The sequence below is a fragment of the Diaphorina citri genome, unplaced genomic scaffold (assembly GCF_000475195.1).
Source record: "Diaphorina citri unplaced genomic scaffold, Diaci psyllid genome assembly version 1.1 scaffold1097, whole genome shotgun sequence".
Lineage (NCBI taxonomy): Eukaryota > Metazoa > Arthropoda > Insecta > Hemiptera > Psyllidae > Diaphorina > Diaphorina citri.
Genome location: NW_007378526.1, coordinates 33,321 through 56,961, shown reverse-complemented (window position 1 = coordinate 56,961; position 23,641 = coordinate 33,321). Strand labels below are relative to the sequence as shown.

General features: G+C 38.5%; 2 protein-coding genes and 3 long non-coding RNA genes across 5 annotated transcripts in view; all 5 read left to right on the top strand.

Annotated features, from left to right (window-relative positions):
- The window catches only part of LOC113469470, a 13,314-nt gene extending 6,719 nt beyond the window's left edge, over window positions 1–6,595 (top strand). The window contains exon 2 of the long non-coding RNA XR_003392872.1: window positions 6,539–6,595. This is a non-coding gene — a long non-coding RNA (uncharacterized LOC113469470). The remainder of the gene's footprint in view (window positions 1–6,538) is intronic.
- Window positions 1–15,579, top strand: part of LOC103514177 (mitotic checkpoint serine/threonine-protein kinase BUB1-like) — a 27,258-nt gene extending 11,679 nt beyond the window's left edge. Inside the window, exons 5-8 of the mRNA XM_026827219.1 lie at window positions 10,115–10,189; window positions 12,393–12,445; window positions 14,484–14,744; window positions 15,345–15,579. Coding sequence (XP_026683020.1) covers window positions 10,115–10,189; window positions 12,393–12,445; window positions 14,484–14,744; window positions 15,345–15,528 — 573 coding nt within the window. The 3' untranslated portion in view covers window positions 15,529–15,579. The remainder of the gene's footprint in view (window positions 1–10,114; window positions 10,190–12,392; window positions 12,446–14,483; window positions 14,745–15,344) is intronic.
- LOC103514172 lies at window positions 10,355–11,349 on the top strand. Its single transcript, XR_541638.2, has 3 exons — window positions 10,355–10,489; window positions 10,862–10,975; window positions 11,329–11,349. It is a non-coding gene; the product is annotated as an uncharacterized LOC103514172 (long non-coding RNA).
- Window positions 15,580–15,738: 159 nt separating the features above from the next.
- LOC103514176 (intraflagellar transport protein 80 homolog) overlaps window positions 15,739–23,641 on the top strand; it is a 13,357-nt gene continuing 5,454 nt past the window's right edge. The window contains exons 1-11 of the mRNA XM_026827218.1: window positions 15,739–15,820; window positions 16,338–16,406; window positions 16,605–16,714; window positions 17,014–17,103; window positions 18,564–18,701; window positions 19,094–19,218; window positions 19,662–19,738; window positions 20,754–20,954; window positions 21,532–21,653; window positions 22,006–22,130; window positions 22,816–22,911. Coding sequence (XP_026683019.1) covers window positions 15,739–15,820; window positions 16,338–16,406; window positions 16,605–16,714; window positions 17,014–17,103; window positions 18,564–18,701; window positions 19,094–19,218; window positions 19,662–19,738; window positions 20,754–20,954; window positions 21,532–21,653; window positions 22,006–22,130; window positions 22,816–22,911 — 1,235 coding nt within the window. The remainder of the gene's footprint in view (window positions 15,821–16,337; window positions 16,407–16,604; window positions 16,715–17,013; window positions 17,104–18,563; window positions 18,702–19,093; window positions 19,219–19,661; window positions 19,739–20,753; window positions 20,955–21,531; window positions 21,654–22,005; window positions 22,131–22,815; window positions 22,912–23,641) is intronic.
- LOC113469471 lies at window positions 17,480–17,972 on the top strand. Its single transcript, XR_003392873.1, has 2 exons — window positions 17,480–17,607; window positions 17,927–17,972. It is a non-coding gene; the product is annotated as an uncharacterized LOC113469471 (long non-coding RNA).

Below are 23,641 nucleotides of genomic sequence, written 5' to 3'. Positions count from 1 at the left end.
AGGGAATTTCTGTCTCATTCTGGCATTAGAATAATAGATATGGCTACATAAGTAGTACATTTTTCGTGTAAAAATATGTTACCTATAATTTTGTACATCACAAGTCACAACCCAATTTGTGATGACAGAAAGGTGCTCACTGCTCTTTACCACTCGGTCACAGACAGATGTGCGCTTATCAATTTACTGCTAATTAATTGATGGGCTTATCAAGTTACTGCTTAATTAATTTGCTTAACAAGTTAGTGCTTAATAATTGATGGGCTTATCAAGTTACTGCTTGATAATGGATGGGCTTATCAAGGTACTGCTTAATTAATTTGCTTAACAAGTTAGTGCTATCAAGTTACTGCTTAATAATGGATGGGCTTATCAAGTTACTGTTTAATTAATATTATGTCAAGGAACCCTCATTACAGAATGCTCACTTCAAAATCAAAGCTGAGACCATGCATAAGGAGAACACTGAGCTTCCTGGTGTATGGACAAAGGTAACTTATTGAAATGATAAACTGTTGGTTCCGAGGCTCTGTAATTGAGACATTTTTAGCTGTGCGGGGTTTCCCCCTGTTCTACCGACTTCCTAAGTCTGTCATAGTAATTTCGGAATACAGATAAAACATACCTACTTCCAGAGCCGTTTCTTGCTGCATTTTACAAACCATCTGGACTTTTAGAGATAAAAAAAAAAATCGAGGTCTTATTGTTCGGAAATGGAAGAGAGAAGGAGGACAGGATAGAAAGAAGCCGCCAGCCATTCGGAAATAAAAACTTATCTGTTCAGAATATCTGGCCCTTACATTGCAGGCCTATCTATAAATATAAGTATCAGAAGTACCTATCAGTTAGCAAAAAAGAAAAAAAATGTTTTCTCTACGATTGTTAAGATTTCTAATTTCTATCAATTTCTCTCCTTTTCCCCAATAACACTAATCTCTTCACATTTCTCTCCTCCAACAGAAAAAGACCAAGAAGTTTGCCACGCCCATCCCATCATATCCAGCACCTCCTAGCTTTCCTATCCATGTGGATGAGGGATGTGAAGAGGAACAACATAAACCATCAGTACAGCTGAGTAGCAGGGTACTGCAGACGAAGAAAATGGATGTAGTGGACGCCTCGCAACATGTGAGCTCCCTGTTTGACACTACTGCGAGTAGCAAGGAGCGACATATGTTCTGTAAGAATAAGGTAGGTCTATTTTCTGCACCCCTCTCTCTTTGTAAAAGAAACAAAAATCGGTCTGTTTTCTTGTAAAAAAAGGGACAAAAACAAGTCTGTCAACGTAAAAGATGGACAGAAATTATTCCAACATTATTATTTGGGTTTCTTGGCACTTAAGAAGAAGTAAGGTTTTTACCATTCTAAGCAATGTACTTGCACACAAATGTAAAATCGGTCGGTCGGTTTTCTTGTAAAAAAAGGACAAAAACAAGTCTGTCAACGTAACAGGTGGACAGAAATTATTCCAACATTATTATTTGGGTTTCTTGACGCTTAAGAAGTAAGGATTTCACCATTCTAAGCAATGTACTTGCACACAAATGTATATGTAAAATTTTATGCAAGTAGATTTCAACTGTGGAAATTTTGCTTTTTAAAACTCCGTGAAACCCTAAGGGCCATAAGCGCAATTAAAACTAAATTCTACTCATCTATTCTGTTCCTAGTGAATTGACTAGATACGGGATTAATAAATTGTGTTCTCCTCAACTCTAGGTGTTTCTGGGCAAGACAGATCTACAGGTTGAAGAGTTCCGTGCTGCCAAACACAGGAAGGATAAGTATGGTACTTGTCTTCTACCTAGACCTCATGGAGATACGATACCTGTGTGTGAATCAGAACCTGAAGATAGTAGCAGAGTCAACATGTTCTCCAAATCACAGGTAATCCAATCAGAACCATCTACAGAAGATAGAGAAAAAACGAGGTGGATTTTTAATCAGAGGAATGCCATTAGATTTTTTTTTTTGTTAGAGGTTTGATAGAGGGAACTGTAACCACGGAAGTTTTATCGTCGCGAAATCGAAGAGAGGAGCACAGGATAGGAGAAAGCCAGCCGTTCCGAGAGCGATCCTCATCTGTTTAGGATAAAGTTCGCCCCTGGCGGGAGTCGAACCCGCGACCTAGCGCTTATAAAGCAGCGACATTCATATTTCACACAATCCCTCGTCCTTCTCTCCCCCTCACTTCCATTCTCTCAACTCTTTTCCCTATGTAGCTCTCATCTCTTCTTTCAACATGACCGTACCACTGTAGTCTCCTCTCCTGGTTCTTCCTCGACACTTCCATTACCTAACTATGTTGGACCTACCTACCTAAATAATTTACTCAACTGTTTCCTTCCCTGTAGCTACTCCCACTAAATCATCAGATGATGGCATCACCTTCAAGAAGCCAGTGTCTATTAAGAAACCATCTGCCCCCTCTGTACCCACCATTACACCGTTCAAGATATTTACTGAGGATGATCAGGGGGAGAGCCATGCACCCAAGACCCCGGGGTTCCAGATATTCACTGATGAAGATGAAGCCCCAGCACCGGCACCTGGACCCTGTAGTGCACTCAAAACACCCAGGTAAACTTTGGTCGTTTGGTTTGGTTCAACACTTTATTTGAAGTGGCAAAAAAAAGGATGTAGAAGGAAAGAGTCATTGAATATTGAAGGGGTAGGATAAAGGAGGGCAACGCTAACACCAAATTAGATTGGGAAAAGGTGCAGTAATGTAAAAGAAGAAGATTTAAAGTGGCAGGAATCTCCCAACAGAGAGCTCTTCATTTTATCGATTAGCTTGGAAGGTAGCACGTCTGCCTTGTAAGCGTTAGGTCGCGGGTTCGATTCTTGCCTCGGGCGAACTTTTCCTAAACGGATAATGCTTGTTCTCAGAACGACTGACTTTCCCCTAGCCTGTCTTTCTTCTCTCTTCGGTTTCGAAAGTTACAGTTCCCTCTATCGAACTGTATCTGGACCCTTAAAAAAAAAAAAAAAAAAAAAAAAAAAAAAAAAATGTCACCAAATTATGGCCATAAGGTTTTTTATCGGAGCGGCTAGTTTTCTCCTATCCTGTCTTCCTTCTATTCGCTTTCAGGACAATAAGTCCAATACGACCTTAAAACTCAAGACGAAACAACAAGGAAAAAAAGACCCTTCAATACACCTTTTTCGAAGCGATGAGAGGGATTTTCAATCAAAGCATCAAAACGGGGGCATTCCACTGCGTATTTTCCTTTTATAAGAATCTGAATAGAAACGAGGAAAATCCTTTAAACTCTTTAGAGGGAAAAGTGGCTCAATTGAAAACAAGTACAGAAAGAACTAGAACTAGGAAAGAGCTGAAGCTTTCAAAACATTCCATGACAAAGGATCGTTCCTCAGCAAAAACAGACGTAAGGTAAGCACAGAAACCCAGAGTCACAATCACAACCACAAACAGCACAAACTAAATCGTGAAGATTGGGCCGTTGGATTTAAGCCATTTGATGAACCGCGTGCATATGACAACGTTATTAATCGTAGTTTGTCAGATAAACTAAGATAACAAAGGAAATAAGGAAACTCATTCCCTAAGAAGCGTGCATGTGTAAAGCTACATAATCGACGCTGTCAATCGACGAGCTGAATCTATGAATTTAAGTGTTCGAGGCAGTGTGGACGGTTTTAGTCGACGTCGATCGACGGCGCGGCGTCGACTATGTGTGGACACAGCTTATGAGCTTAACACTCAAACAGAGGACAAGGAAAATGAAAATTCCAAGCCAACTCTTGGGGGATTTTAAAATATTTTCAATAGCTGTTCAATCTGAGAGCTCATGAGTTATTGAAATTCAATAGAGTACCCTTCCACCTGTTGAAACGACGGCGCTGCCGTTTTGCGGTAACAAACAATACAAGTGAATAATTTCCCGAGGAAAAACCCAGAGGAAGCTCTTCTCCCGATTTCCATCCACTTGTCTGTTGTTATCCTGTTCATTGGAATAACAATAGGGGAGACAGCCACAAACCCCCTCCGCCATCGCAGTCCTAGACCCCCCAACGTGCCGTGTAAACCATCCTCCTCCTTCTTCTCCTCTTCCTTCTCTTCCTCCTCCTCCTTTTCCATCTTCGTCTCCACCTCCTCCTCCCTCTCTTTCTTCTCTTCCTCCTCCCTCTCCTATTCCTCCACCTTCTCCTACTTCTACATCTTCTCCTTCACATCCTCCTTCTTCTCCGCCTCCTCCTTCTTCTCCTCCTACTCCTCTTCCTCCTCCCTCTCTTTCTTCTTTTCCTCCTCCCTCTCCTTCTTCTTCTTCTCCTCCTCCTTCTCTTCTTCATTCCCCTCGTCCTCAACTAACCCTATCTATCTCTTCTCCTCCAGCTCCATCTATCCTCTCCAGCCAAGCTTCAGCTATCCTGCCCACCCCAACATATTTGCTGCAGTGAGCACCAAAGTTGTGACATAATAACACAAAGAAATTGCATTTACATTTATTCCCCTAACTCCGCAGTTGTGGACCCGGACATAAGTTAGTTATTACTCCGATTACTCGAAGTTTAGGAATCTAGTGATAGTAAACTGCAAAGTGTAAAACAGTAGTATATAGTTACAGTGAACTGTGCAAAAGAATTGTCAAGAATCTCCAGAACTTTGAACTTTTTACAAATATCCAACAGTTACAAATATCTGTACCTAAAACAGTTACAAATACAAAAAACTTTTCCAATTGAGAATGTACCTAAGTTCACAAGAGTTGAAAGTACTTCATTACATATCTTCATGAAAGCGAGAAAGGGTGGGAGAAATGAAGAGGGAGGGACAAGAGAATAGGGAGGAAAAGGGAGAGAGTGCAAATAGTTCAATTGAGTAGATACAGAGGGATAGAAAGGAAAGGGATTTTGAAAATATGCGATGCATTTTACCTCGTGTGTGGGAAAATGCTCCTCTGATTTCCACAGGGAAATCTTACAGCCGAAACACAATACACCCATTTGCTATGAGGGATAAAGTGGATAGCGGGGGAACGGAGCAGGGAACACTCACAAATGATACAGTGGGAAGACAGACAACATGAGTGAGCACTAAATCTATTAGCCGATTTACCCGTCAGGAATTCAGGTACACAAACAACCACAAAACTTGATAAAAGTTTGCAAAAGGGAGCTCACTATCAGTTCTATATGTATACTAAAGCGGTTTTTGTTAGACTAGACACACAAGTCCAACTATTTTTCTTAGAGGTTTGATAGAGGGAACTGTAACCACGGAAGTTTTATCGTCGCGAAATCGAAGAGAGGAGCACAGGATAGGAGAAAGTCAGTCATTCCGAGAGCGAACCTCTCTGTTTAGGATAAAGCTCGCCCCGGGCGGGAGTCGAACCCGCGACCTAGCACTTATAAAGCATCGACATTCATATATAGAGCTACTTTTATCCTTTATAGAACATGTCATATAAATCTAAAACCTAGCGCTTACAAAACAGCTGCGATCCCAAGCTAATTAGACTGTCCTTTGTAAGATCAAGTTCAAACTCAAAAATTAAATACATATTTCAGATCTACATTGGAAATAACAAGGAAGTTCAGTTGGAAGAAGTGAGGGCATCTCAACATCGCAAGAAACCATCACCAGATGATGATATTCCTGTGTTTATCATGGAACCAGAGGATAAGAAGAAACGTCCCATGTATAGGAAACATCAGGTAAATGCAGGAAGCATCAGTTGTTCAGTAAACTGTAAAAATTGTCAAACTTTGAGATGGACGAGCCCCAAAATTCAAGTGTTTGCCAAATTTTATAAAGGTATTTCTTAAAAATCTTTCGTAAGGTATGGCAAAGAAATAATTTCTTTAAAAAAACCTCTACGGGCCCCTGAAGACTTGATTGAAAATACCAATTTCTTTCGTAGGTATATTATTTAATTTCAATTGTCATTATTCTCTCTTTCAGATCTACATTGGAGGTAACAAGGAGGTTCAACTGGAAGAACTAAGGGCTGTTCAGTACCGGACTAACAAGTCCAGATCCTCTCAGACTACTCAGCCTAGTAATAAAGCTGCCCTGTGGACTGAAGAGATACCAGTGTGTATACCTTGCGCCAATGATAAAGCTAAACCTATGTATCGCAAGTCAGAGGTAAGATAATGAGAAATGTTTGCATGATGGGATATCTTGTTTTAGGCTGACGGTCTAAATCTAAATAAAGCAGTACTTATACGAGTGAATGGTGGACTGAAGAGATACCAGTGTGTATACCTTGCGCCAATGATAAAGCTAAACCTATGTATCGCAAGTCAGAGGTAAGATAATGGGAAATGTTAGCATGATGGGATATCTTGTTTTAGGCTGACAGTCTAAATCTAAAATACCTTCAAACCTGTCTTTAATCTTTCTGTTGAGAACCTACTAAGACAAATTTAATAGTGGAATAGGTATTCTGATACCTTCAAACCTGTCTTTAATCTTTCTGTTGAGAACCTACTAAGACAAATTTAATAGTGGAATAGGTATTCTGTTAAGGACATACTTACTAATACAAATGGAATATTATGATGATTCCAGGGAGAGGAAATGGATGAGGAAGAAGAAATGTCAGACATGACATGTAATACACGCGCCTTCAACTTTGTACTCCCATCCTCCACGCCTTTCATCAATATGAGAAACAAGACTGGAACTTATCCTACTGGCACTTGTGAAATCAATGGGTAACATATATAATTATTTATTGTTTTTAAAATCGTAAGAAACCTTTGTACTCCCATCCTCCACGCCTTTCATCAATATGAGAAACAAGACTGGAACTTATCCTACTGGCACTTGTGAAATCAATGGGTAAGATAGATATATTTATTGTTTTTAATAATCGTAAGAAATATTTAAAAATTAAAATCAGATAAAAATAAAATAAAATATTCTTATCAAGACAATGTCGATTAAGATGTTTTAAATTGGTGAGCTTTCGATGTCACTCAGGACATCATCTTCAGACCAAGATAGATGTTGACTCTATTACAGCAGGAGTAGAAGTGAGGAAAATTATATGGTATCAATGAGGTTCTGGTATATGTGTAGGGTATTATTCACGTCGGATCTATAGTTTACTATGTAAGAAAAATCCTTGAAGCTTTCCACATCAATAAAAATTCAAACACAGTAAACCATAGATCCGACGTGAATACGCATATACTATCCTCTGCAGCTTCGGTTTGATTACGTTCAATGGTTAGAACAGAGTTATCCTTGTCTTGGTCCTGAGACCAATATTATTCCTTTCCTTGAAGAAACCTTGGTAGCTTTCAAAAACATTGAACAGTATAAACAAGATCCTAGATATGTGAGCCTGGTTATTAAATATGTAAGTCTCTACTGGTCTCATACAATTTTTACATTTATGAAGTTGTGTGTAGGGTCAAGGTATCTTCTGAAAAAGCCAAAGTCCCATCAGGCTTTATGCCACCTTACCTTTTTACCTCATGTGCTCAAAATATTATCAAAAGGTACAACTCTTATTATTAGAACAGAGTTATCCTTGTCTTGGTCCTGAGACCAATATTATTCCTTTCCTCGAAGAAACCTTGGTAGCTTTCAAAAACATTGAACAGTATAAACAAGATCCATTAGAACAGAGTTATCCTTGTCTTGGTCCTGAGACCAATATTATTCCTTTCCTCGAAGAAACCTTGGTAGCTTTCAAAAACATTGAACTGTATAAACAAGATCCAAGATATGTGAGCCTGGTTATTAAATATGTAAGTCTCTAAGTACTGGTCTCATACAATTTTTACATTTATGAAGTTGTGTGTAGGGTCAAGGTATCTTCTGAAAAAGCCAAAGTCCCATCAGGCTTTATGCCACCTTACCTTTTTACCTCATGTGCTCTCAAAATATTATCAAAAGGTACAACTCTTATTCTGTGCATGGAGTGAAGAGTTAGGAGTTTTGAGTCTTTCATGGAATAGGGCCCAGCTTCTTGGCTTTTCCTCACAAAGCTAAGAGTATGTAAAACATATTTTTTAGATACTTAATTATTGTTGAATAATTACTATAATGCCTAGCTGCTGTGATATGAATATATTGTAAATTGTGAAGTTTTGTAACATTACTATCAAAAACTTGGGCCTGACCTTGGGCCTGATAAGAAATTTTTGCACTATATATCTCACACTTTGCAAAAGTGCAAGAGTCAAGACAGAATATTACAGAACATCTAGGTAGATTTAATAAATATTGAAATACTTACCTACTTATTTACTGCCATTTGTTTATCTTCCAGGGAATTTGAGCTTCAAATCCGAACGTATGATGGTCCCGATCCTCTGCACCTGACATTCTCTACTAGTGAGGATGAGAGTTTGGAGAGGAAAAGTAGTTCGTCACTGCACACCTCGCGATCCTTGTGTTCATCCGCCATAGTCAAGGATGATTCCGCCAAGAAGCTAGGACTCTTTGATACCTCGGACAAGGTATGTGTTGGCTGTTACTCTTCATTTATGAACAATAGTAAGTAGAGGGAATTTCTGTCTCATTCTGGCATTAGAATAATAGATATGGCTACATAAGTAGTACATTTTTCGTGTAAAAATATGTTGTTACCTATAATTTTGTACATCACAAGTCACAACCCAATTTGTGATGACAGAAAGGTGCTCACTGCTCTTTACTACTCGGTCACAGACAGATGTGCGCTTATCAAGTTACTGCTAATAAATTGATGGGCTTATCAAGTTACTGCTAATTAATTGATGGGCTTATCAAGTTAGTGCTTAATTAATTTGCTTAACAAGTTAGTGCTTAATAATTGATGGGCTTATCAAGTTAGTGCTTAATTAATCCAAAGTCAACTCTCACGCCAGCTTCGGTAAGTTAATGATTTGTATGCAACTTTCACGTAAATGAGCTTAAAAATAAAGTTATACTATTTTTTTCCGTCTGACCTCAAGCTAAATAAATTGATTTGAAAAATACTGGTAAATTTGAAACCCTTCAACTTCGAGTGGAAAAAAAAAAATCCCGTTTTTACGACTGATTAAAATTGAATTTTTGACCTTTAAAAGATGACGTATCATGTAACTTACAACTACAAGGTGTATTAGAAGATGAAGAGTCCAACAGGAATGTGTATAGTTTACTGGATGATATGTGGAAATCTCCAGCCATTAGCAAGACTAAAGGTAAGTAAGTAGTAAATGAATGAAGTAAATTCTTTAACTCGACGATCCGATCTCGAGTTTGTCTATACGTTTGTTATTGCATGGAATTTGGCGAAAAGTTCAACACTTTTTTTAGGGTGACATCCAACTTCAGATTGCTTAATCCAAGAGTGTAACTAAAATGGATTTTAAACTCACTTTGTGGATCCGGCCATAAATAAAGCACATTTGCTCATTAGATATCGGTAGTCTACAGTTCACTGAACCCCTCTATTATCTTACAGGAGTGAAGACACCAGGCACGGAGTCACGGAGAGTTCTCGCCTCCCCTCTACCTCGTGATAAAGATGTGAAACCATCCCTGGAGCCACGTCTAGATATATCTGGTGTTACTATGAACTATACTGTCAATACTAAGGAAGCTATGAAACTAGTGCAGGATATGTGGTCCAGCCCTTCACCTTGCCGTAACATCGCCACTGGTATGTTCAATTTAGATTCTCAACTTCTTCTTCCTAGTCAGGTCGGCGTTTCTTGTATTGTGTAGGTACCTCATGTCCTGATCAATTCTCAACTCTTGATTCACACAATCTTTCCACCTTTTCTTCCCCTCACTTCCATTCTCTCAACTCTTTTCCCTATGTAGCTCTCATCTCTTCTTTCAACATGACCATGTATAAGATCAAGATGGTAAGTGTAGAGTCTGTATTCAATGTGTTCAATTCATAGCTGACAAAAAAAAGGAGAAAAAAAGTTGAAGAGACGTGAGAGAAAATGAAAATAGCCTCAAAATAACTACGATTTTCATTTCATTCGCGCCAGCTTTTGTAATGAATTTTCATATAAATTCTATGGACAGATCTAACTTGCATTCGCGCCAGCTTTTGTAATGAATTTTCATATAAATTCTATGGACAGATATTTCCACCAACACAGTTTCTAACTTGCCATCCTATTCAATTATTTATTATTGTTTTATTTACAGGGACAATCTCTGAAACTGCAAGCATGTTTGAAGCTGAACTTGGAAATGACCAGAGCTATTCATGCTCTACATAAGATCAATAAGAAGTCTGGTACTGGACAAGACTTACTCTTGACATCAGCTGATGGTGAGAAAACTAATTCTTCTTCCTAGCCTTTTCCCATTTTCACACAGGGTCAGCATTTTTTGTCAGCCTCTCAATCAGCCCAAGCTATGGCAGTTGCTTTGGAGTGGCATTTGTTGAGATCTATACAGATGATGATAATGATGATGATATACCACGTGATAAACTCTCATGTAACTCGCAGCCTGGGAGTACTGCCGCTCTGCCACCCAACACGCCATTCACCATATTCTGTGACGAACCTCCTGCAGGTAATAATGGGGCTTTATAACTTTTCTGTTTATTATTGTTAAAGTTTAATCAGGCTTTTCTGCCTCTCAGTTTCTTTAGGATTTGAATCAGATACTCACTTGTGTATGCCAAAATAGAGCCAAAAAAGTCTAAATTTGCCAAAAAGTTTCAACGCTTTTTAAAAGGAATTCTCTCATATTTCGGCCCCAATCAAGCATACGTAGGCCCGCAAGAACCCAATTTTTGAACGATTTCAACAGTTTTATGAAGCTTCTTGATGGATGTCTTCGTAACTTTGTGAAGGTTTATATTGATAGAGAGTTTAATGAAGCACTAGTCCATGTTCAAATGTGGGTTTAAGTTAACACCTAATCCGTTGATTATGATTTCAGAGACCAAGTCAGTTGAGAATAGGGCAGTTGCTCTTCCATTCAATACAACTGATAATCAACCTCAACCCAAACCAGTGTTACTTCCTGAGGAGGAAGAGTTGGCAACACCTCTAGGTAAGTTGAACGAGCGAATCGCTATAAATTTTTGTGGATGCTCCAAATTTTCAGAGTTCAATCCACAGTAAAGGAGCAGAATGGCTTCTAAATACGACCCTGGTTTCGGTTATTGGATTTTGGACGTTAGTGGACCTCTTCTCTGAGAGATCTACAACTCACTGAACTACCTACTAGTATTGCTAGAAAGGTTCTTTATGTAATTTTAAATTTTTCCTTAGAATATTGATTCTAAAAAAAAAAAAAATCCATGCAATAAAGGAAGTATGTATTAGGTATGGAGCTCGATGAAAAGTAAACTTGTAGCTTTATGGGTATCTACTTCTAATGTAATATTCCTGCTATTGTTCCAGGTGATGAAGAGAATGGTGAGAACATGCCCCGAGTAGCTCAACTATTAAAATATTTAAAAAAAAAAAAAAAAAAATATCCATGCATTAAAGGAAGTATGTATTAGGTAGGTATGGAGCTCGATGAAAAGTAAACTTGTAGCTGTATGGGTACCTATCTACTTCTAATGTAATATTCCTGCTATTGTTCCAGTTGATGAAGAGAATGGTGAGAACATGCCCCGAGTAGCTCAACTGTTATCCTTACCCTATGTGGCCCCTACAATTGATTTGGATAGGCAACCCCTAGGACGCGAGTACAAGGAGAATTTGCCACCTGGAGATGTCATCAAGTCTAACAAGAAAATTTGGATAGGCAACCCCTAGGACGCGAGTACAAGGAGAATTTGCCACCTGGAGATGTCATCAAGTCTAACAAGAAAGAATCTAGAGTTCTCAATGGATATCTAGTACCATCTAGTGTACCTATACATGTACCTGAGGTAGGATATTGTCCAAAATAGACACAGTAATTAGAGAAACTTTTTTACTTAACTGAGTCTTTTAATTTTTTCTTTTTACTTACATTGTCACCAAAGATGCAGCCTGCTGGGTTCATTCACAGATACACAGGCGTTAACAAGAAAGAATCTAGAGTACTCAATGGATATCTAGTACCATCTAGTGTACCTATACATGTACCTGAGGTAGGATATTGTCCAAAACCGACACAGTAATTAGAGAAACTTTTTTACTTAACTGTGTCTTTTAATTTTTTCTTTTTACTTACATTGTCACCAAAGATGCAGCCTACTAGGATCATTCACAGATACACAGGCGTACTAGTTACAGGAACTTGACCGAGTGCACTATAAATACCTTCAAACCTGTCTTTAATCTTTCTGTTGAGAACCTACTAAGACAAATTTAATAGTGGAATAGGTATTCTGTTAAGGACACACAGGCGTACTAGTTGCAGGAACTTGACCGAGTGCACTATAAATACCTTCAAACCTGTCTTTAATCTTTCTGTTGAGAACCTACTAGGACAAATTTAATAGTGGAATAGGTATTCTGTTAAGGGGAAGATCAATATTATACATGGAGATGTTAAACCAGACAACTTTGTCATCTGTAACCTGTAAGTATTGAAGGGGAACGTAGTCGTTTTTTTGAATCTATTTAAATGAAGTTTTACTGAGAACCCTAAAATGTTAGTGTTGTATAAGATCAATATTATACATGGAGATGTTAAACCAGACAACTTTGTCATCTGTAACCTGTAAGTATTGAAGGGGAACGTAGTCGTTTTTAGAATCTATTTAAATGAAGTTTTACTGAGAACCCTAAAATGTTAGTGTTGTAAAAAGTTCTGTCTGTCCCTTAAGTACGTAGAAAGACTTGTTGTTGAGGCAAGTTCTTTGTCAAGATCAATATTATACATGGAGATGTTAAACCAGACAACTTTGTCATCTGTAACCTGTAAGTATTGAAGGGGAACGTAGTCGTTTTTTGAATCTATTTAAATGAAATTTTACTGAGAACCCTAAAATGTTAGTGTTGTAAAAAGTTCTGTCTATTACGTAGAAAGACTTGTTGTTGAGGCAAGTTCTTTGTCATCTTTTCACAAGAAAAGGGTTCAACCCATTTTGGCGATCCCCCTCTACGTGATCTTCACGTACATTGGTAATGGTAAAGGTAGGGCCATCGGCTTTAATAAACGCCCTTGGTCACTGCGACCTGGTTAGATCTTTTGTGACATTCCCTTTATTTATTTTTTTCCTAGAAGACGTACATTCATATCTTCACGTACATAGAACGGGCAAGGTTTACAATATGAATTTCTTCTCTTCCAGGATGAGATCCGGACTACCCACTGTGAAGCTGATAGACTTCGGGAACGTAGTCGTTTTTAGAATCTATTTAAATGAAGTTTTACTGAGAACCCTAAAATGTTAGTGTTGTAAAAAGTTCTGTCTGTCCCTTACGTAGAAAGACTTGTTGTTGAGGCAAGTTCTTTGTCGTCTTTTCACAAGAAAAGGGTTCAACCCATTTTGGCGATCCCCCTCTACGTGATCTTCACGTACATAGAACGGGCAAGGTTTACAATATGAATTTCTTTTCTTCCAGGATGAGATCCGGATCCCACACGAGGTAGTAGTAGTCATGTTAGTAATAACCATGATAAAAGTGGGTTATAAAAAATAAAATTTTGCCACATTTTGGGAACTGCTTTATTTCGAAAAGAAAATCCAATCTGGCAACAATGGTGACTAACAGAGGCAACTGGCAACCACACTTTTTGTGCTCGTTGATTTTTTCATGAAAAATTTGAAAAGTTGAAATTTGAATTTTTCTGATAACTGACTGTGATAAGGCTGAAATCTTGATAAGTGATAACTAGAGAGAAAACCCCTTTCTTTCTGATAGACTGACTTGCCTACTGCCTTGTAGAGAAGTCAATTCCTTTTATTCTAACTCGAGAGGGTTCACAAATCTTCAGAACTGCCCTGATGAAGTTTAAAATTTCATTGACAAAACATCCAGCTAGGTTATAAAGTTATGAATTAGGTAACTACAAAACTTATTACCTTTATATGATACAATGGATACACGTTTTTCCATTGTATCATATAAAGGTAATAAGTTTTGTAGTTACCTAATTCATAACTTTGAGTTCTTTGTCGTCTTTTCACAAGAAAAGGGTTCGATCCCCCTCTACGTGATCTTCACGTACATATCTTCACGTAATTCACGTACATAGAACGGGCAAGGTTTACAATATGAATTTCTTCTCTTCCAGGATGAGATCCGGACTACCTACTCTGAAGCTGATAGACTTCGGTCGTAGTATTGACATGACTTTGTATCCCCCCGGTACCACGTTCTCCACTGTTGTCATTTTATTATTATAGATTTAGTTTTAGTTTTAACATTGTACCACATACAATTGTATATTTGTACAAAATAAAATTGAATTGAATTGAAATTGTAAAAAGTTCTGTCTGTCCCTTACGTAGAAAGACTTGTTGTTGAGGCAAGTTCTTTGTCGTCTTTTCACAAGAAAGGGGTTCAACCCATTTTGGCGATCCCCCTCTACGTGATCTTCACGTACATATCTTCACAATTCACGTACATAGAACGGGCAAGGTTTACAATATGAATTTCTTCTCTTCCAGGATGAGATCCGGACTACCCACTCTGAAGCTGATAGACTTCGGGCGTAGTATTGACATGACTTTGTATCCCCCCGGTACCACGTTCTCCACTGTAGTGACTACAGATGGTTTCCAATGTACTGAGATGAAGGAAGGCAGAGAGTGGTCGTATCACACGGATGTGTATGGGTTAGCAGGTAGCATGTGCTGCACTCTGCTGGGCAAATATATGAACACAGTGAAGAGAGGAGCCAGATGGATTCTGGCTGACACTATTCCCAGGTAAGGAACTTATGCTACATACTATGCCTATGATTTAATCCAATGCTGGGCAAATATATGAACACAGTGAAGAGAGGAGCCAGATGGATTCTGGCTGACACTATTCCCAGGTAAGGAACTTATGCTACATAGGTACTATGTCTATGATTTAATCCAGGCCAAGTTCCAGTAAGCACGCCCGTGTATTTTTCAACAGGTTTGATAGAGGGAACTGTAACTACTAAGGACTTATCGTTTTGAAAGTGAAGAGAAAAGAAAGACAGGATAGGAGGAACGAACCTTATCCGTTTAGGTGTTTAGGATAAAACCCGCCTTGGGCGGGAATCGAACCCACGAACCCCCCAACCTATTTATTGTAAGCACGCCCGTGTATTTTTCAACAGGTTTGATAGAGGGAACTGTAACTACTAAGGACTTATCGTTTTGAAAGTGAAGAGAAAAGACAGGATAGGAGAAACGAACCTTATCCGTTTAGGATAAAATCCGCCTCGGGCGGGAATCGAACCCGCGAACCCCCCAACCTATTTATTTATTTTTTACTTGAATTTCGTCAGGTTCTGTTTTAATAAAATCCTTTAATAATGAATTCTATTCCCTCAGATACCTACGTCGTGATGTGATGGAGCCAATATTTGACAAGTTACTCAACTCTCCTTCCCACTACGACATTACTCTATTAGAAGACATCATTCATTCTCTGGAACAAGAACTTGAGTGTAGTCTAGCCAGATCAGATGAAGGCCTTCAGACTGTGGATACCATACTTGCACAACTCAAACTGTAAGCGGTAACAATCCCTGAATGCAAGGGTCTATTCTCAATTTCACATCCCTCAATATCTGAAGATAAGAGTCAAAAATCTCACTCAAATCCTGTGTGTGTTTTCCTTGGAGTGTTTGTTTTTTTGCTAAACGCTCCGCGCTCGTAAGCTAGAGTTGCCATTTATCCGATGTAAATTGCCATCAACTTGAACTTAAAATTTTAGAAGACTCTCATGGAGGAAAAATTTGCCCATATTGACAACGGAGCTACTCTGGTTGGAAGATGGAGTCATGATGGGGCAGGAATACTAACTGGTAAACTACATACATAGGAGCACTGTGTATCAACTATAAACTCATGCACTACATCAACCTATCATTTTATCACCAGCTAGGCTGCACTTGTAGAGCTCATTCTACAAAGGTTTGTTTTATTTTTATTTTGATAGATTAAATGAATAATAAATTCTGTGAATTCCAATGTGTCACAAAAATCATTATAAGTAGGTAGGTACACCAAAATTATTACCTATAGATAACTAAAAACTCTTGGATGTAGAGCTCATTCTTCAAAGGTTTGTTTTATTGTTTTATTTTTATTTTGATAGATTAAATGAATAATAAAATCTGTGAATTCCAAGGTGTCACAAAAATCATTATAAGTAGGTAGGTACACCAAAATTATTACCTATAGATAAAAAAAAACTCTTGGATTAGGTATTCTTTATTTTTGGTGGATTTAATAACATGCCATGCCAAACAACATGCCATTGCCAAGTTCAAGATATTAATAATCTAGTGTGAGTTATGAATGATGAATGTGTCTCCACAGCGGGTGAAGATGGGCAAGTCAAGATATGGTCTCGGAATGGATTACTTAGAACTACTCTCATATCCGGAGGTCCTCCGTTTCGTCAAGAATCACCTTACTATTCGAAGATATGATGGTACAGTTATTAACTATCCCATATCACCTTATATTAGTGTACTGCATTCATATGCTGCATCTCACTCATGGCCACAAGCACTTAGTCTATGCAGAACTTTGAATGTAAGTCAATATTTTTTTAGTTTGTTTTTTTCCTTCGGTTTGTTTGAGGTCCTCCCGTATACTCTGCAGCATGGTCTCCAGATTCTAACAAGGTTCTACTTACACAGGCCAAGTCTCTTGTTATCAAACCACTATCTCCTAATAACAAAGCTACCAAGGTAAGAGTTGTAGAGACTACTTGACTATGTACCTATTAACTTTACTCATAGGTATCATTATTTTACACTGGTAAGATGTGCCACCACTGGTTGCTACTTGATTAAAGTATCTACTCAGTTGTCCTCATGAGGCTGAGTGCACCCCAAACTTCAAGCACAGAGCCAAAAAAAAAAATCGACCTCTCCGGGAATCAAACCCAGGACCTCCGGCGTGCAAGCCTCGTGTGATACCTACCCACTCAGAGGTTATTTAATATGCAACTAAAGTTTTTCCATATTTTTCTTCCATTTGATTTCAGTGGCAAGCTCATGATGGCCTCATATTGAAAGTAGCCTGGTGTTCTAGTACTGATCTTATACTATCAGGAGGTGAAGATTGCAAATACAAGGCAAGTTTTGTTTGAAACCCAACTCGTACTTTTTTCAGTCAGCGCGTCTGCTTCAATCGCGGGTTCGATTGTCATCCGTGGCGATTTTATTCTAACCAGATATGTATGTAAAACCGTGAATTTTCCGATGAAACTTAGTAAAACTGTACCTATCTCATTTATTCGAACAAATTCTGTTTACCTAATTCATTCAAAATATTGATTAGCCAGCCTAGTTAGCTTGGAGGGTAGCACGTCTACTTTGTAAGCGCTAGGTTGCGGGTTCGATTCCCGCCCCGGCGAAATTAATCCTGAAGGGATAAGGTTCGTTCTCAGAATGGCTGGCTTTCTCCTATCTTGTCCTTTCTCTCTTGGATTTCGAGACAATAAGACCTCTGCAGTTTACGCTCAACAGGAATATTATCGATCAGATTAAGAATTCTATGCTAGAGGAAAATGAGACAAAGGAGGAAATGATAGAGACAAATAACTCCAATACTGTATTACAACCTGATGAGATTTCAGGTAAGGCCCGTTTCCATTTGTCGTTTGGAAAAAATCGTGTCGTGCGTAAGTGGGAACACTCATTTGACTTTCATTGCCCCTAGGACACTCTGAAAGAAAAAAAAAAGAAGAAAATCGGATAAAACTCACGACAAGTAGGAATAAGCCTTTAAGTACCTACGACTTTTCACTTCAAACTTCGCACTCTTTACTCTGGTTAGGCGGGGGTCGATGGTCAGTTCTCCGTTGTGGAGGCCTAAAAAAAACTCCGTTAGTGTTAGCGAGTAGCGTTCTTTTATTATGGAGTACCTATTTGATTCTATAATGTTTTCATCAACAGATGACACTGGGAGCAATGCATCAAGTGTGTACAGTCTAGTCCCACGCAGTCAGAACCCACAAAAAAAAAAAAAAAAAAAAAAAGAAAAGAAATCGGATAAAACTCACGACAAGTAGGAATAAGCCTTTAAGTACCTACGACTTTTCACTCTAAACTTCGCACTTTTTACTCTGGTTAGGCGGAGGTCGATGGTTGGTTCTCCGTTGTGGAGGCCTAAAAAAACCTCCATTAGCGTTAGCGGGTAGCGTTCTTTTATTATGGAGTACCTATTTGATTCTATAATGTTTTCATCAACAGATGACACTGGGAGCAATTCATCAAGTGTGTACAGTCTAGTCCCACGCAGTTCTTCACAATCTTCACATCAGTCCCCAGAGTTGAATCACTACACAACCTCAGATATAGGAGACAATGGTTCTGTTATATTTGGACTGGGGGATCTGGATGAATTGAAATCAGCAGAATCTATCATGTCGTTTGATGGGGATATACAGAAACTCGCCTATTATAGACAAGTGCTAATTTGATCTTGACATATATTATGTACTATACATGAGAATACACGGATCAAGTTCATATGTTACAGACAATACCAAATTATCCAATCAAAAAATATATATATATACACTTATTTCAGGTGTGGGATACAGACGGACGTCAATTATATTCAAGTCTAACACATGATCATCCTATTAGTTCTCTAGCTTGGGCACCAGGGGGCGACATGTTCGCTGTTGGATCTTACAACACGCTCAGACTTTGTGATAAAGTAGGGGTGAGTTATGAACTTTTCTAAAATTTCGTACCTACCTATATTTAAGTAAGTAATTCATTTGTTTGATAAATCAACAGATACCGCACCCCAAGAAACTCTAGATCAAAATCTAGCAACATTTTAAGTGCAAAGGGTTTTAAATAGATATAAAATTTTCAACTCGAAGATTTTGTACCTATCTTGTTTGTGTGTTGTTTCTTTGTTTGTTCCACAATAACTCTCGAACGGTTCGTCCAATTTCAATGAGATTCAGCAAAACTGCTCAACACCAAAAGGAAAATGTTTCATTAGACATTCAGCCCGTTTGGACCTTTAGGAGCTTCTCTCGCCAGGGACATTTTTCTGAGTTCTGCAGTTGACTAAATCACCAATAAACTTCTCTTTGTTTTCAGTGGTCTCACAGCTTAGACAAGCCTGATACTGGCAGTGTATATGATCTAGTGTGGTCAAATGATGCAACACAGATAGCAGGAGCCTGTGCTAATGGTAGTCTATTACTAGGAACTATTATACAAAGGTAGGTACATTATACAAATAAAGTGGGTACTGGGTTTTTTTTTGCGTTTTGGTCAACTGGGGACCACGAAAAAAATGATCCGCTCTTCTCTCTGCATATTGATAGTCGCAGGTTAAATTTTTCTTTTTACACGATGTTGTAGGCTCCCCAGACTCCATAGGCCTAACTTGCCTCATCAGGGATGAGGGTGGATTGGGTACCACCTGGGGTAGTTAAAATTCGAGGGTGTGTTTCCATCATGAATGTAGTAAAGAAAAAAATTAGGGAGGTTATCCCGAAGGATAACGAGGGTATAACTGATGAGGTAGTAAGACCCTCAGTGTATATTTCAGCCGCCCATTCTGGGTGCAGACACTACGGTACTGTGGTTTTGGTCCGCCCTGACTATTTGATTTTGCCAGTATCACCCATATCTAGAAGACTTTCCCTTATCCGCGACCCAGGAAGGCGCCCGATGGAGGACCAGAAAACAACCCCACACGAGTAGTAGTCATGTTAGTAATAACCATGATAAAAGTGGGTTATAAAAAATAAAATTTTGCCACATTTTGGGAAATGGGAACTGCTTTATTTCGAAAAAAAAAAAAATCCAATCTGGCAACAATGGTGACTAACAGAGGCAACAGCGCAACCACTCTTTTTGTGCTCGTTGATTTTTTTATGAAAAGTTGAAATTTGAATTTTTCTGATAACTGATTCTGTGATAAGGCTGAAATCTTGATAAGTGATAACTAGAGAGAAAATCCCTTTCTTTCTGATAGACTGACTTGCCTACTGCCTTGTAGAGAAGTCAATTCCTTTTATTCTAACTCGAGAGGGATCACAAATCTTCAGAACTGCCCCGATGAAGTTTAAAATTTCATTGACAAAACATCCGGAACAGAAGGATGTTGTTTCCTGTGTTGATTGGAATGGACCAGACGAAGTATTCTCCTGCAGGTAATTATTCTACTGCTTTATTCTCTCATCTACTTGGAAAAATTGGCTTTTAATCACTCAGGATATTGTCTATTTACCAATGGTGTTATGTTTTGTACCAATGTGGTTGCTAGGCAACAGTTGAATATGCCTTTATCAAAGACTCGGTAACTTTGTGAAGCACCATAGCACCAGTGTGGGGAATAGTACCTAGCTTTTTAAACTTTACAAATGTAAGTAAGATCTAGAATAAGTTTATTGATTTCTTTTTAGCTAAATTCCCTTTATTTTTCCTAATTTACCAGAACTCTATGGCTGAATGGTTAAAAGCACTAACACTCAACCCGGATGTGCTGGGTTTTTAAAAAAAGTGAGAGGTAGATAACCTTTTTAACTGTTAACATAAGAAAAATCGTTTAGCATAAATGTTTGTCACAAGTGTCGTTCCGCGCTTTAGCTACACCAACTACCAAGCTCCAAATCCAGAGTCTACCGTAGTTTTTATTATCCCCCCCCCTCATGTCTGGGGCAGGATTCTCCTAAAGTTAGTAGGCCTTCCACTCAACCACTGAAATTTTCTTTCACTGTAAACCTTTATATTGTCTTTCCGTTTCCAGTGATTCATATATTCGACATCAGCTCTTCATCTTCGTCTAACGTGACTGCCCCTCTCTCTCACTCTCACGAGATAACGCAGCTAGCTGTTAATCAAACAGGATCTCTGCAAGAGAGACATGTAGCGTTCATAGATAAGAATAGAGATCTATACTTATCCATGGTGTCTACTAAAGGAAGCAATAGAAGATGTCATAAGCTAGGTAAAATAGAAACTTATTTGAAGACTTTATTTTCTTAAAGAGATTTGATGGATGGAACTGTAACTGCTATCGTTCCGAAATCGAAGAGAGAAGGAAGATAGGATAGGAGGAAGCTAGCCGTTCCGAGAACGAACAGTTTCCGTTTAGGATAAAATCCAACCCGGGCGGGAATTGACCCCGCGGCCTAGCGCTTACAAGGCAGACGCGCTATCCTCAAAGATAACTAGGCTGACTACATATTAAAAAAAAAGTTTCAAATCTCAAATTTAACAGGAATATTATCGATCAGATTAAGAATTCTATGCTAGAGGAAAATGAGACAAAGGAGGAAATGATAGAGACACATAACTCCAATACTATATTACAACCTGATGAGATTTCAGGTAAGGCCCGTTTCCATTTGTCGTTTGGAAAAAAATCGTGTCGTGCGTAAGTGGGAACACTCATTTGACTTTCATTGCCCCTAGGACACTCTGAAAGAAGAAAATCGGATAAAACTCACGACAAGTAGGAATAAGCCTTTAAGTACCTACCTACGACTTTTCACCCCAAACTTCCCACTCTTTACTCTGGTTAGGCGGAGGTCGATGGTCGGTTCTCCGTTGTAGAGACCTAAAAACCTCCGTTAGTGTTAGCGGAGGGGGCGACATGTTCGCTGTTGGATCTTACAACACGCTCAGACTTTGTGATAAAGTAGGGGTGAGTTATGAACTTTTCTAAAATTTCCTACCGATATTTAAGTAATTCATTTGTTTGATAAATCAACAGATACCGCACCCCAAGAAACTCTAGAATTCTCTAGATCAAAATCTAGCAACATTTTAAGCGCAAAGGGTTTTAAATAGATATAAAATTTTCAACTCGAAGATTTTGTACCTCTCGAACGCTTCGTGCAATTTCAATGAAATTCAGCAAAACTGCTCAACACCAAAAGGAAAATGTCTGATTAGACATTCAGCCCGTTTGGACCTTTAGGGGCTTCTCTCGCCAGGGACATTTTTCTGAGTTCCGCAGTTGACTAAATCACCTATAAACTTCTCTTTGTTTTCAGTGGTCTCACAGCTTAGACAAGCCTGACACTGGCAGTGTATATGATCTAGTGTGGTCAAGTGATGCAACACAGATAGCAGGAGCCTGTGCTAATGGTAGTCTATTACTAGGAACTATTATACAAAGGTAGGTACATTATACCTACAAATAAAGGTATGTAGGTAGGTAAGTAAGTAGGTAACTACATTATTGTACTCGAATTTCTTTCTAGATTACTGAGGGTAGGTAGTATTTTAGACCTTTTTTTCCAAAAAGAAAGTGCAATCTCAGGCTTAAAACTTTGGAAAATCATCAGTTTCTAATCTACATTTTTTTCTTTAATACCTACTACCCTTAAGTACCTATGTACCTACCTACCTACCTACCTTCAGTCTTTTTCAATCTAATATTTTTTTACATTTTCCATTACTTAAGTAGAAAGAATTTTCTACTAAAAAAAAAAGAAAAAGTAGGTTTAGAGTGTTTTCTCTAGCTTTTGACTTCCTCTTGACTTTTGCCATTTTGAATCTAATCAATGTTTACAAACATCAGCTGATTTTGATGTATGAGAAGTTAAACACAAATCGTCTGAAAAATCATTTAAAATTATCAGGGGTTCTCAAAAATGGCACGTTTCCTTATTTTTGGCGCTTAAATAAAAAAATGCCGATTTTCGGTACGAAGACGGTGAGTAGGTGTTTTACCTTAACACCTCCATGATATTACAAGCAGAGAAGTAAGTCCTCACACTGCTATGTATATAATTTCAATACTCCCTGTATAATAGAACTCCGGGATAGTACTTAACACCTCCATGATATTACAAGCAGAGAAGTAAGTCCTCACACTGCTATGTATATAATTTCAATACTCCCTGTATAATAGAACTCCGGGATAGTAACACCTCCATGATATTACAAGCAGAGAAGTAAGTTGCGTAAAATGTGCCGCCAACTAGCCGTTGCAAATCTTTTCCTTGATCCTTGAAATGTATCATGCTTTTGCTGGCAGGGGCCAACTGCATGTCTGCAAAGGTTTCTTGTGTTTCATGACGGGGATTTTACCCTTCATTCGGTGACAAGCTACCTGCCTCACATTAACCTCACCTAGCCTGAGTTAGGGCCGGGATAGCTATTGCAAATCTTTTCCTTGATCCTTGAAATGTATCATGCTTTTGCTGGCAGGGGCCAACTGCATGTCTGCAAAGGTTTCTTGTCTTTCATGACGGGGATTTCACCCTTCATTCGGTGACAAGCTACCCGCCTCACATTAACCTTACCCAGCCTGAGTTAGGGCCGGGAAGCACGAGCAGCACGCGATTGCTCATGGTCACCCATCCAGATACCAACCACGTGCAACGTTGTTTAGCTTCAGTAATCCATTACGAACGGGTGCATTGAAATCCAAACCGATTTTCCGTGGCAAAGCAAGTTTAGCCTCCTTGTATTCCTTGTTATTAGGTATTGTTTGTTATTGTTAATGTTTTCTTTTTAGGTATCGTTTGTTATTATTTGTTTTATCTTTTCATATTAGTTTTTTTATACTCTATCAAAAAGGGAAATTTTTATTCAGTCTATATATGTATAGTGACAGGTCATACTTCATCTTGCATGTCAGACCTTTATGTCAAATAAATTAATTAAAATATACCTATTGAC